Raw genomic sequence first — 11,513 nt, forward strand, 5'->3', positions numbered from 1 at the left:
CACGCCTAGCTGCAAGGGAGGATGGAAAATATAATCTTTAGCTGGACAGCCATGTCCAACAAAAAGTTCTATTAGTAAAGAAGAAGAGAACAGATATCGGGGGGTCTAAGTAGCATCTCCACCATGATAGTCAGTTGGCAACAGGAAAGATTTACTTTTGGAATGCTTCTTTTTGCCTAATTATTGCTTTGTAAGGAGAAATTTTCCACTGAAGTTATCAAGTGAACTTGAGATGCTGAACAGAATTAACCTGAGTTAATGTTTTTGCTTTTGGAACTTTAAGTCAAATTTATTCTAATGGTTACAGAGATGAGTGTGAAATATATTAAGAAAAGAGATTGCAGTTCTTTAACTCTTATTTATCTTGGACTGTTTTTGTGTCTTTATTTTTCACCTTTCTCGAGGCTAGTTTCCTACTTGATTTCTTTGTGTTTTTAGATATGGCTCAGTCTCAAGGCTGGGTAAGAAGATACTTCAAGGCCTTTTGCAAAGGCTTCTTTGTGGCTGTGCCTGTGGCAGTGACTTTCCTGGATCGGGTCGCCTGCGTTGCAAGAGTGGAAGGAGCATCAATGCAGGTAACACTAATACAATTTTGTCCCTTAAAGCACATGCTTCTTTGTTTCCTAAGCACTAGAAGTGAGATTTCTGTTTATTATTTCCATGACAGGAACTGAAAGGTAAAAAGGCCTGGAAATTAACTTTACTAAATTTATTTTTTGAAGGGCTTATAATACAGTCATATTATAATCAGAATTAAAAAAAAACAAACAAAACCATTGCCATTGAGTCGATTCCAACTCATAGTGACCCTATAGGACAGAGTAGAATTGCCCCATAGGGTTTCTAAGGAGCGGCTAGTGAATTTGAACTGCTGACCTTTTGGTTAGCAGCCGAGTTCTTAACCACTACGCCACCAGGGCTTCATTATCAAAGTAGAGGTGAATAAAAATAATTATCAGGTAGCTCTCTGTCTCCAGTTTGTTTTTTTTCCTGAGAGTACTAAATGGAAATTCTAAGCAAATTTTACTAAAATGACATCCTTTTCTGTGGGATATAATCTGGAATTTGAAGATATTTTAATTAAATTTCCATATTTCAATATTCTTTTGAAACCAAATTATTAGTATAGTTATTGGTAATTTTTTTTCTTGCTGCATGAGTTTGGGTCAAATTCGGTAACTCTGTTCATACATACTTAGAACAGTCTGTGGAGTACTGATCCCAGATATTCTAGTGTGCTCTGTAAGCATGTTGCTAATGGAAAAGACTAACTGCAGTTTACATTGGAAGAATTGTGGACTGGAGTTTTCCGAAAGTTACCTGTGAATAGTCTTCTGGAATAACTTAGAGGAAATATTGTTCTAAGTTGATGTCTAAAACCTAAATATTTAAGTAAGTTAATGCATTTAAGAAGAATTTGCATTTTGTAATATGATTCAGTTTTTTCTATTACCGTACTGGCATGTATTAAGTTCATGCATTGGTGCTAAATGGGTATGTAAAACAAACAAGCAAACAAAACAAATATGTAAGTTTCTATGAGCTTAAAATTATATAGAGAATAAACAGCTTAGTTTTTTTTTTCTTTGTCTGTCTTAGAATTGGTTAAGGGTGTAGACATTGGCTTTAACAGAGTTAGGATGGATTTACTTTATTTGTTGCAATGATTGTATTGAGAACTAGACCTCTGCCTGAGTTCTGGTAGTCAGGGAGATAAGAAAGGTCAGCAGGCCTTAGGGTGCCTGCCCTCTGGGCAAAGCTAAAGGTCTACAGCAAGGCTGCCTGAATATTTACTTCCACTTCCATCTTGTGAGCATTGCGAGGGCGTTTTCTTGATCAATATATTCTGACCTGAACCCTTTGTCTCAGATTGTCTCCATAGTGGGCCACCAGGCCAAAGCAAAACTGGTCAAGTACTTTGAGTGCAAATATATTTTATTGCAGGGATACAGTAAACATAGGAAGAGAGATTTATAGATATATGACTTATTCCTTAATACAGTTTAATGCATTTATCACAGACTAGATTTTACTTTTCCTGCCTGTTTAATTTTGAATTCCTGGTAGCTTCCTCTTAGAACCAATCCTTAGGGAAAAGCTAGATTTCCTTTGCTGAGCTTTTGAGTCAGATCCTTCATATCAGATTAAAACTGCCTTCTCTACAGCCACCCAAGTCCCTTTTGGTCTCTGTTATCCCTTTAAATCCATCCATGGCATGTATCTTTTGGTAACAATCAGGTCAATAATGATTTTCTCTAATTCCCTTAGTGCTGTCTTGCTACACAAGCATCACTGTCCTGAGAAAGATTTTTGCAAGACACAACACCTCCTTACCTTGGATCTGATAATATTTCAGAGGATCGTGTAGCAGTCATAGAATCCCAGTCTTCATGTTTTTAGCCAACACATTCTCACGAACATCTATGTGCTAAGAGTCAAGGAAATTCATAAACATATGTATTGTTCTTGCTCGTAAGAAATTGATTGTCTTATGAAAGAACAAGGCAATTCCCAGTGAAGAAGGTATAGAAGAATGCCAGTTTGTGGATTGATACCAGATTTGCTGTAGATACATTAGAATTTCCTGTAGTATTCCTGTGCTTCACTCCCAAGGAGTCAAATTGATTACTATGGAATTTGTTTGGAATATAATGTAGAATTTCCTTGGCTACTGGTTGCAAAAAAACAGCTTGAACTAATCTAGGTGAAAAGGGGGAGTTTATTGGAAGGCTTATTATGTACTCATGGGAAGACCAGAAGTGTGCCAGTCCCTACGGTAACTGGAACTAGGGACTTGAATACTGCCAAGGGCACTCAGTCTTCTATGTCTCTAGGATCTGCTTCTGTTTGCATCTTGGCTTAAGTTCTCGTAGACCATCTTTCTCCACATGGCAAGGCACATGGCTGCTGGCAGCTTTCATCACTGCCCAATTTCATCACTGCCCGAGAGAGATTGTTCCTCTTTCCTTAATTTTAAAAATCTTTGGGAAGGTCTGTGATTGATTCAGTTTGGATTGCATGCCCTTATCTATACGCTATACAAATCTACTGTAGCCAGCAGGGTGGAGTACGGTGATTGGCCCAACCTCAGACAGATGCACGCTGTAGCTTGTGGCTAGGCTGAGTGGTGTTTAAGAAAATGATCTCGTCTATTTGAATCCCATTGTTCTGTGGGAATTGAGGGGAGACAGGGGTGATATTTCACAGAGGAAATGAGGAGGGTGCTATTATCAGAATAAAAGGAGAAAGGATACTCTGTGAAGAAAGGAAAAATTTATGTTAATTACAGATGGGTCTATATTTTATGAATTTAGATTAAGTATAATAGATAATTTCATTTACAATTTTATTAGCTATCACCAACTCAAAATTACTTAAGAGGAAAAATAGCAATAATGAGATTTGGGTATTAAGTAATTGAGCATATTTGGAGACAACTTTGCTACTATACATCGTTGATGAACTGAAATTGTCTAGACTATGGGGTTCAGGAGAATTCTTGGACAGTTGGAATAAATTCTTATCTTTAAATTTCTCTAATGACTCAAATACTTAGATAGCTGACGGGGTGTAGAGATCTCTGGGAGTCCCTGTGCATCTTGCAAGGAACACAACCTGGTTTTCTTGACTATGAGGCCTGAAAATTATATCCGGTGTATGGCAGTTGGTTTGATTTGTTGTGAAGGGAGGGAATACTTTCGATGCATGGTGGTATCTTTTTGTACCAAAGCTTGGGAGTATTAATGAAAGGCAGAGAAAGGAAGAGTCTAGAAAGAAAAAAAATCATAGAGAAGAAGAGGAAAGTAACAGATTAGTTGCGTGATAGAGGATGATGGAGAAAATTACACTGCAGGGACAGTAAGCGGGAGATAGTGACACTGAGGACCAATGATAAAGATACTCCAGACAGATAAGAGCTACGGTAAAGGGGCTGATAGGCCCCTCTATGGGACCTCCCTTGGAATTGTACCCTTGAAGTCTTGATACATTTTTACTGCATGTTTAGCAATGATGGGGAGTGCCATCTGGCCATTCCTTCTACCTCTCAGTATTCCTTGAAAGAATCTGTGTACCGTTTTGAAGGTATAGCAGCCTTGAGCATCATTCATTACATAGTACTTTAGTTGTCCTGTGTTTTCCTCAGGTAGAAAGATCATATTTAGTTATTTCTGTCACTTCAAATATATGATTAATTCTGTGACTCAGGGTGTCATTTTTGGATATGACAACAATCAACAACATTTTGGACCTGGACAGCACTGAAAAGCGGTAGTAACTGTGAGCTGGAATAGAGTGTTATTTATCAAATGGTTAATAAGTGCAAAACAAAACACTGTATTAGGTACTGTGAGGGGGTGGTGGATCAGACACAGATTCTGCTTTCAAGGAGCTTTAACTTTAGTAGAGGAAGTTAAAAGGTCATTAATCCTGGATGATGGATACATCTTCAAATGAGATTAATATTGAAGCTGTCAAGCTGTCAGATAAATGTTTGGCCAATGTGTGGTACTTCCAGAAATAAAAACTTGTTTGCTTTAGTGCACCGTTTTGGAGAATGAGCCTGGAAGTCTGAATTTGGACCAGAGTGGTACCAGAAAATAGGATCTTGAACTCTTTTATTGTTGGCCACTCTATTAACTTTCACTGTGGCAACAAACAACCCTAAGATTTCAGTGGTTTATATAACAGATATTTATTTCTTGCTCATGGGTCTGTGGTTGGCTGTAGTGGTTCTAGGCTGTGGGTTCAGTTCAGTCTACTCCATGTGCATTCAGTCTACTCATTCAATCCTACTCATCGTGGGACCTATTGAAGGAGCAGCCGCTGCCTGGGGTATGCTCTTCTCATGGGAGATAGCAGGATACAGAAGCTTTTTAAAACCTCAGGTCAGAACATCAGAACTTCTTCTGTCCACATTCCATTGATCAAAGCAAGTCATATAGTTAATTAAACCCAAAGTCAATGACTGAGAAGTATATTCCACCCACAGGGAAGCCATGGCAAAGGTGGAGAGGGAAGGAATAATCATGAAACGTAAATACATCTGCCACAGCCACTATGACTTTAAGTACATAAGGCTGATTTCAGAGCTACTCTAAAACTTTGTATGTATTTACTTTTGGGTCTACCTAGAATGACCCTAGTCTTTATAGTCTAAGACTGACAAAGTTGGAATAGAATGAAATTCCGAGTCACTAAATTCTGGAAAGGATTGATCCATTTTAGATTTCTTTAGATTTGAGATAGCCTAGGGCCAATTGAATGTATCATCATTTTTCTTGTGGCTTTTCTTAAAGGTCTCTCTGCAACTTGTAGATGTGTTGTTTTTAAAAATTCAACAATCAAAAGATTGAATCTTATTAAAGGACATGCAATACCAGTCCTCTGGAGATGATTGAATAAATACTATTAGAATAACACCAACACTGGAAGTCCACTTTGAGTATGAAGTTTTACTGTAAAATATACTTTTAGGTCTTTAAAAAATTCTATTGTTTTGTGATTTAATAGGGAAGCTTGTTTTCAGGATTCCCTTTTATAAGAAAAATAATTCTTTACTTTTTAAGCACTACTCACTGGTTCTTCTTTAAGGTTACATTTTCCAGTATTAGTTTACAATTCATTGAGTATCTGACTAGAAGGATGGGAGTGACCAAACATTGGAAGTCACAGCTAGCTGAAGGTAAGTCATAAATGAAAATCAAGTTTATAATGATACAAGTATGTAACTCAATGGTAAACAGGATTTAATTTATGAAACGTTTAGTTTTATAAAGCTGTATAGGTACATCCGTTTTATTGGATAAGATGTATATTTTGCAGTGCTCAGCACACAATGAATACTGGCACAAATTGTTAGTTAATGATTATTCATAATGACCTATTCCCCTCTAGTGCAAATGAATCACTTCTACTGGTTGCTGAAAGGTTACCTATGAAAGTAGATGCACTTTTTTTTTTTTTAAAAAAGAAGCACCACATTACTCAACATTAATTTAACTCAGGAAATGAAGACTGATATTGCATACAGTTAAACTGCAGAGGGAATTTATGTAGGTGGAATGCAATTATTCAAATTAGAACTTCAATCGCTTACAGAGGCTTTTAGAGTAAAAGGGTGCCCTAGGAATAGTATAATGGCTTCATACAGGAGTTTTAGCTTTTATTTCAGTGAGGATGCTTGCAGCAGACTCACTGGTTCTGGTTTCCATAAAAGGTGCATGCCTTCCACATTTAACATTAAGATTTAAGACTGTAAAAAGTAAGTGAAAGAAATAATTTTAAGTGTCATTATCTTATTTTTGTTGCAATTCCTACATGGTTTTTTATATAGTATATCATTTCCCTTTTTTTCTCCTTTTGCATAGCCAGAGGAGAAAATACTTGAAAATATTACTATCCAATCCTATCCCTCTAGCTCAGACTTCTTGGATAGATTTATGCAGAATATATTAGAAAATTCGAGACTGTGTGGGAAAATAGAGTTTGATCAGCGTGGAGCTCTTTGTTCCTCAATAACACACATATTGGTTTGAAATTGTCTTGACTTTCAGCTACCTGTGTATGATCCTGAAGAAACTGGTTTGTAATAAACCTCTTAGGCTCCTACGTGGTTCTTGGCAGTCATTATCTTGTTTCCTGCTGAGTTTCAAATTAAAGGGTCTGTCAAAAAAGCAAGCAAAGAGGCTTGCTCTTTCTCACACACTCCCCCCTCCAATTTGTATTTTTAATTTTAAACCTACAGTGGGCTTAATAATGCTCAACAGTCATTGTTGCTTGTAACTATTGTTTTGACATTCTGAGAAGCTGGATACAAATAGACTCTCAAGAAGAGAGATATACTGAGGTTTATGCAACAGCATTTTAGATAGAGTTAGGAAGTTTTATGTTACCTACTGAATTTGCACTTCGAAGATGCTGGGAGCCACCTGGCACACCTTCTCCTCCTGTGCTGACTCCTCTGAGTTCTTCCTCTCCTTGGTCTGCTGGGTCTGACATTGAAGGCAGCCTGGATTTGATGTTGGAATGCTTTATTGGCTTATATGTGCGTTTTCTTCTGAAATTACCTTTGGCCCAATAATCAGATCTGAGGCTTTTACCTCTTAGGATGTTACAGGTTTTTATGTAGTTCTGTAACCTGTCATCAATAGAGAATTCAAGTAGATTAGTTTGTATTTATAGCAACAAACATATGTGATACTGAAACAGTTGGTGAGTGATAACTTTCTAATGTCTGTCTCTTCACGGAGTTTTCTTCACTTCCTGTGATAGAATAACTCTGTGCTTCGGTTTTATAGAGCCGGTGTTATATCTGTTATTTAAACACTGACTTCATTACACGCTTTTTTTTTAATGTTGAAGTAATTTTAGACTTACAGAGAAGTTGCACGAGTAGTGCAGAGAACTCCCATATGCTGTCTACTGAGATTCACCAATTTTCAGTATTTTGCCAAATTTATTTTATCCCTTCCCTCCTCTGTTCCTCCCCCTACCCGTGCTTGTGCGTTACATACACACACATTATTATTGTTGTTAGTGAACCACTTGAGAGAAGATTGCAGATATCATGTCCTTTATCAGTTAATAGTTCCGTGCACTCTTCCTTCTGAGATCTTATGCCTGCTAGTTGGTATGTTAATGCTTTTCTTTTACAGAGTTTTAAATTTAAAACTTCAGATTCATACACACTGTTGTTAGGTGTTAACGAGTCGGTTCCGACTAATAGCGACCCTTCCTACAACAGAATGAAACACTGTGCCGTCCCCACAAGCCCATTATTGCAGCCACTGTGTCAGTCCATCTAGTTGAAGGTCTTTCTCTTTTTCATATTTAAGATTTAAACAAAGAAATTCAGTTTTATGTTACAGTGAATGATGAAAGATTTTAAACTTTGAAGCTCAGGTCGATGGAAGATACTCTTTTTTAAATTGAATATTATATATTTTATAAGAAGAAATTAGAGACTTCAGTTTCTGAATAGTAAGGCAGAATAGACATTGTGAAAATATTCCCAGTGCAAAACTTATAAAAATTATAAATAATAATAAAAGAATTAAATGCATAACTGAATTTCTTTGTTTAAATCTTAAATATCTTTGAGAACCATCCCGAAATTAAATAACTTATTAATTTCATCATCCCATAAGCCAAAATAAAATGGAATGATATATCTCTGAGAATAGAGATAGTATAATGAGGCAGTATGGAATAGTAATAAAGCACAACTCTTATTAGTTATTATTTAGTAAAATGGAAAAGCATTCTCAAAGTTGGTTCAAGCCAAAGTTCTAAAACTTAATGACTGGGTAATCTTAGGTAAATTACCTCAATTGTCTGAGCCTCAGTTTTTTCAAATTAAAGTTTAGAACTTGAGACAATATTCCTTAATGTATCTAAAGTTCTATGTATATAGAGGAAAATTCACAGAGACCAAAAATAAATAATGGGAATATATTTCCAGAGTGATAAGCCTGCAGTAAAACCAGCAGCTGTCCTATGGACGTTTGTCAATTCCTAATAACTTAGAGTTTGGGGTTTTAAAGGCCAAACGGGGATCAGAAGACAAGGCCCTGAGTTCACACATACAAGGTAGGGAGTTAGAACAGAAATCCTGTATAAAGCCAGGACCGTGGAAGAGACACTTTTTTAGAGAGTGGATAAACTCAAACAAAAATCTGTTCTGCAAGAGAAATTGTCTATCCCTGCCTAGGCTCTGATTAGAGGGGAAGGCCCAATAGTGGAATTGAGGTTTGAATTCACATCCACTGCAACTGAAAAACCTAACTGAGGTTTGAATTTACAGTGGATCTGGGTATCGAGCAGGCTCAGGAACCTGGCTGAAGCCGTCACTGTCCTTCCTGGATGCGTGCAGCTTGCAGACAGGTCTCAAAAGAATCCCAAAGATAAACCTTGATGAACTTTACCAGTAAAAGTATCATACAAGGAAACAAGCACTATAAGTGAAAATCAGAAATAGCCTTTAGCAGAATCAGGCCTTAAATGACTTTAGATATTGGAACAATCAGATATTAATGTACTATGTTTAAAGACACACCATGCGTCTGCCAGTTTGTCATACCATGTTGGCTTATGTGTTGCTGTGACACTGGAAGCTTTGCCACTGGTATTTCAAATACCAGCAGGGTCACCCTTGGTGGACACGTTTCAGCGGAGCTTCCAGACTAAGAGAGTAGGAAGAAGGACCTGGCAGTCTATTTCTGAAAAACATGGGCCTGTGAAAACCTTACAAATATCAGCAGAACATTGTCTGATATAGTGCCAGAAGATGAACCCCTCAGGTTGGAAAGCACTCAGAATACAACTGGAGAAGAGCTGCTTCCTCAAAGTAGAGTCGACCTTAATGATGTGGATGGACTTAAGCTTTCAGGACCTTCATTTGCTGATGTGGCAAGACTCAAAATGAGAAGAAACAGATGCAAACATCCATTAATAATTGGAATATGGAATATACGAAGTATGAGTCTAGGAATATTGGAAGTTGTCAAAAATGAAATGGAACGCATAAAGATCTATATCCTAGGCATTAGTGAGCTGAAATGGACTGGTATTGGCCGTTTGGAATCAGACAGTCGTATGGTCTACTATGCTGGGAATGACAAATGAAGAGGAATGGCATTGCATTCCTCCTCAAAAAGAACATTTCAGGATCTATCCTAAAGTGTAGTGCTGTCAGTGATAGGATAATATCCATATGCCTACAAGGAAAACTAGATAATATGACTATTATTCAAATTTACCCAGTAGCCACTAATGCCAAAGATGAGGAAATTGAAGATTTTTACCAACATTCTGAGATTGATCAAACATGCAATCAGGATGCATTGATAATTACTAGTGATTGGAATGCGAAAGTCAGAAACGAAGGATCAGTAGTTGGAAAATACGGCCTTGGTGATAGAAACGATGCTGGAGATTGCATGATAAAATTTTGCAAGACCAACGACTTCCTCATTGCAAGTGTCTTTTTTTAACAACTTAAATGATGACTATACACATGGACCTCACTGGATGGGAAACAGAAATCAAATCGACTACATCTGTGGAAAGAGATGATAGAAAAGCTCAGTATCATCAGTCAGAACAAGGCCAGAGGCCAACTGTGGAACAGAGCATCAATTGCTCATATGTAAGTTCAAGCTGAAGCTGAAGAAAATGAGAACAAGTCCATGAGAGCCAAAGTACGACCTTGGGTATATCCCACCTGAATTTGGAGACCATCTCAAGACTAGGTTTGACATATTGAATGCTAATGACCGAAGACCAGACGAGTTGTGGAATGACATCAAGGACATCATATGTGAATAAAGCAAATGGTCATTAAAAGACAGGAAAGAAAGAAAAGACCAAAATGAATGTCAGAAGAGACTGAAACTTGCTCTTGAATGTAGAGTAGCTAAAGTGAACAGAAGAAATGATGAAGAGCTGAAAAGAAGGTTTCAAAGGGTGGCTCAAGAAGATAAAATATTATAACGACATGTACAAAGACCTGGAGTTACAAAACAAAAAGGGAAGAACACTCTCAGTATTTCTCAAGCTGAAAGAAGTGAAGAAAAAATTCAACCCTCAAGTTGCAATTTTGAAGGATTCTATGGCCAAATATTGAATGACGCAGAAAGCATCAAAAGCAGATGGAAGGAATACAGAGTCACTGTACCAAAAAGAATTGGTCGACATTAAACCATTTTAGGAGGTAGCATATGATTAAGAACTGATGGTAGTGAAGGAAGAAGTCCAAGCTCTACTGAAGGGAATGGCGAAAAACCAGGCACCAGAGGTTGAGGGAATACCAATTGAGATGTTTCAACAAACAGTGCAGTGCTGAAGGTGCTCACTCATCTATGCCAAGAAATTTTGCAAGGTAGCTTCCTGGCCAACCGACTGGAAGAGATCCATTTGTGCCACTTCCAAAGAAAAGTGATCTGACAGAATGTGGAAATTTCGAATGATATCATTAATATCACATACAATTAAAATTTTGCTGAAGAGTATTCAAAACCAGTTGCAGCAGTACATCGACAGGGAACTGCCAGAAGTAGAAGCTGGATTCTGAAGAGGATGTGGAACAAGGAATATCATTGTTGATGTCAGATGAATATTGGCTGAAAGCAGAGAATACCAGAAAGATGTTTACCTGTGTTTTATTGACTGTGCATGGCATTTGACTGTGTGGATCATGACAAATTATGGATAACATTGCAAAGAATGGGAATTCCATAACACTTAATTGTGCTCATAAGGAACCTGTACATAGACCAAGAACAGAACAGAACAGAACAAGGCAATACTGCATGGTTTAGAGTCAGGAAAGGTGTGCATCAGGTAATGTATCCTTCCACCATCCTTATTCAATCCGTAGCCTGAGCACATAATCCAAGAGGTGGAATATATGAAGAATGTGGCATCAGGATTGGAGGGAGATTCACTAACAATCTGCTTTATGCAGATGACACAACCTTGCTTGCTGAAAGTGAAGAGGGCTTGAAGCACGTATT

The 11,513-nt window shown here is 37.5% G+C and overlaps 1 protein-coding gene across 1 annotated transcript in view; it reads left to right on the plus strand.

Annotated features, from left to right (window-relative positions):
- IMMP2L (inner mitochondrial membrane peptidase subunit 2) overlaps positions 1 to 11,513 on the plus strand; it is a 909,463-nt gene that overhangs the window by 47,959 nt on the left and 849,991 nt on the right. Inside the window, exon 2 of the mRNA XM_023737033.1 lies at positions 439 to 575. Coding sequence (XP_023592801.1) covers positions 439 to 575 — 137 coding nt within the window. The remainder of the gene's footprint in view (positions 1 to 438; positions 576 to 11,513) is intronic.

This window comes from Trichechus manatus, unplaced genomic scaffold, assembly GCF_000243295.1.
Source record: "Trichechus manatus latirostris isolate Lorelei unplaced genomic scaffold, TriManLat1.0 scaffold00096, whole genome shotgun sequence".
Taxonomy (NCBI): domain Eukaryota; kingdom Metazoa; phylum Chordata; class Mammalia; order Sirenia; family Trichechidae; genus Trichechus; species Trichechus manatus.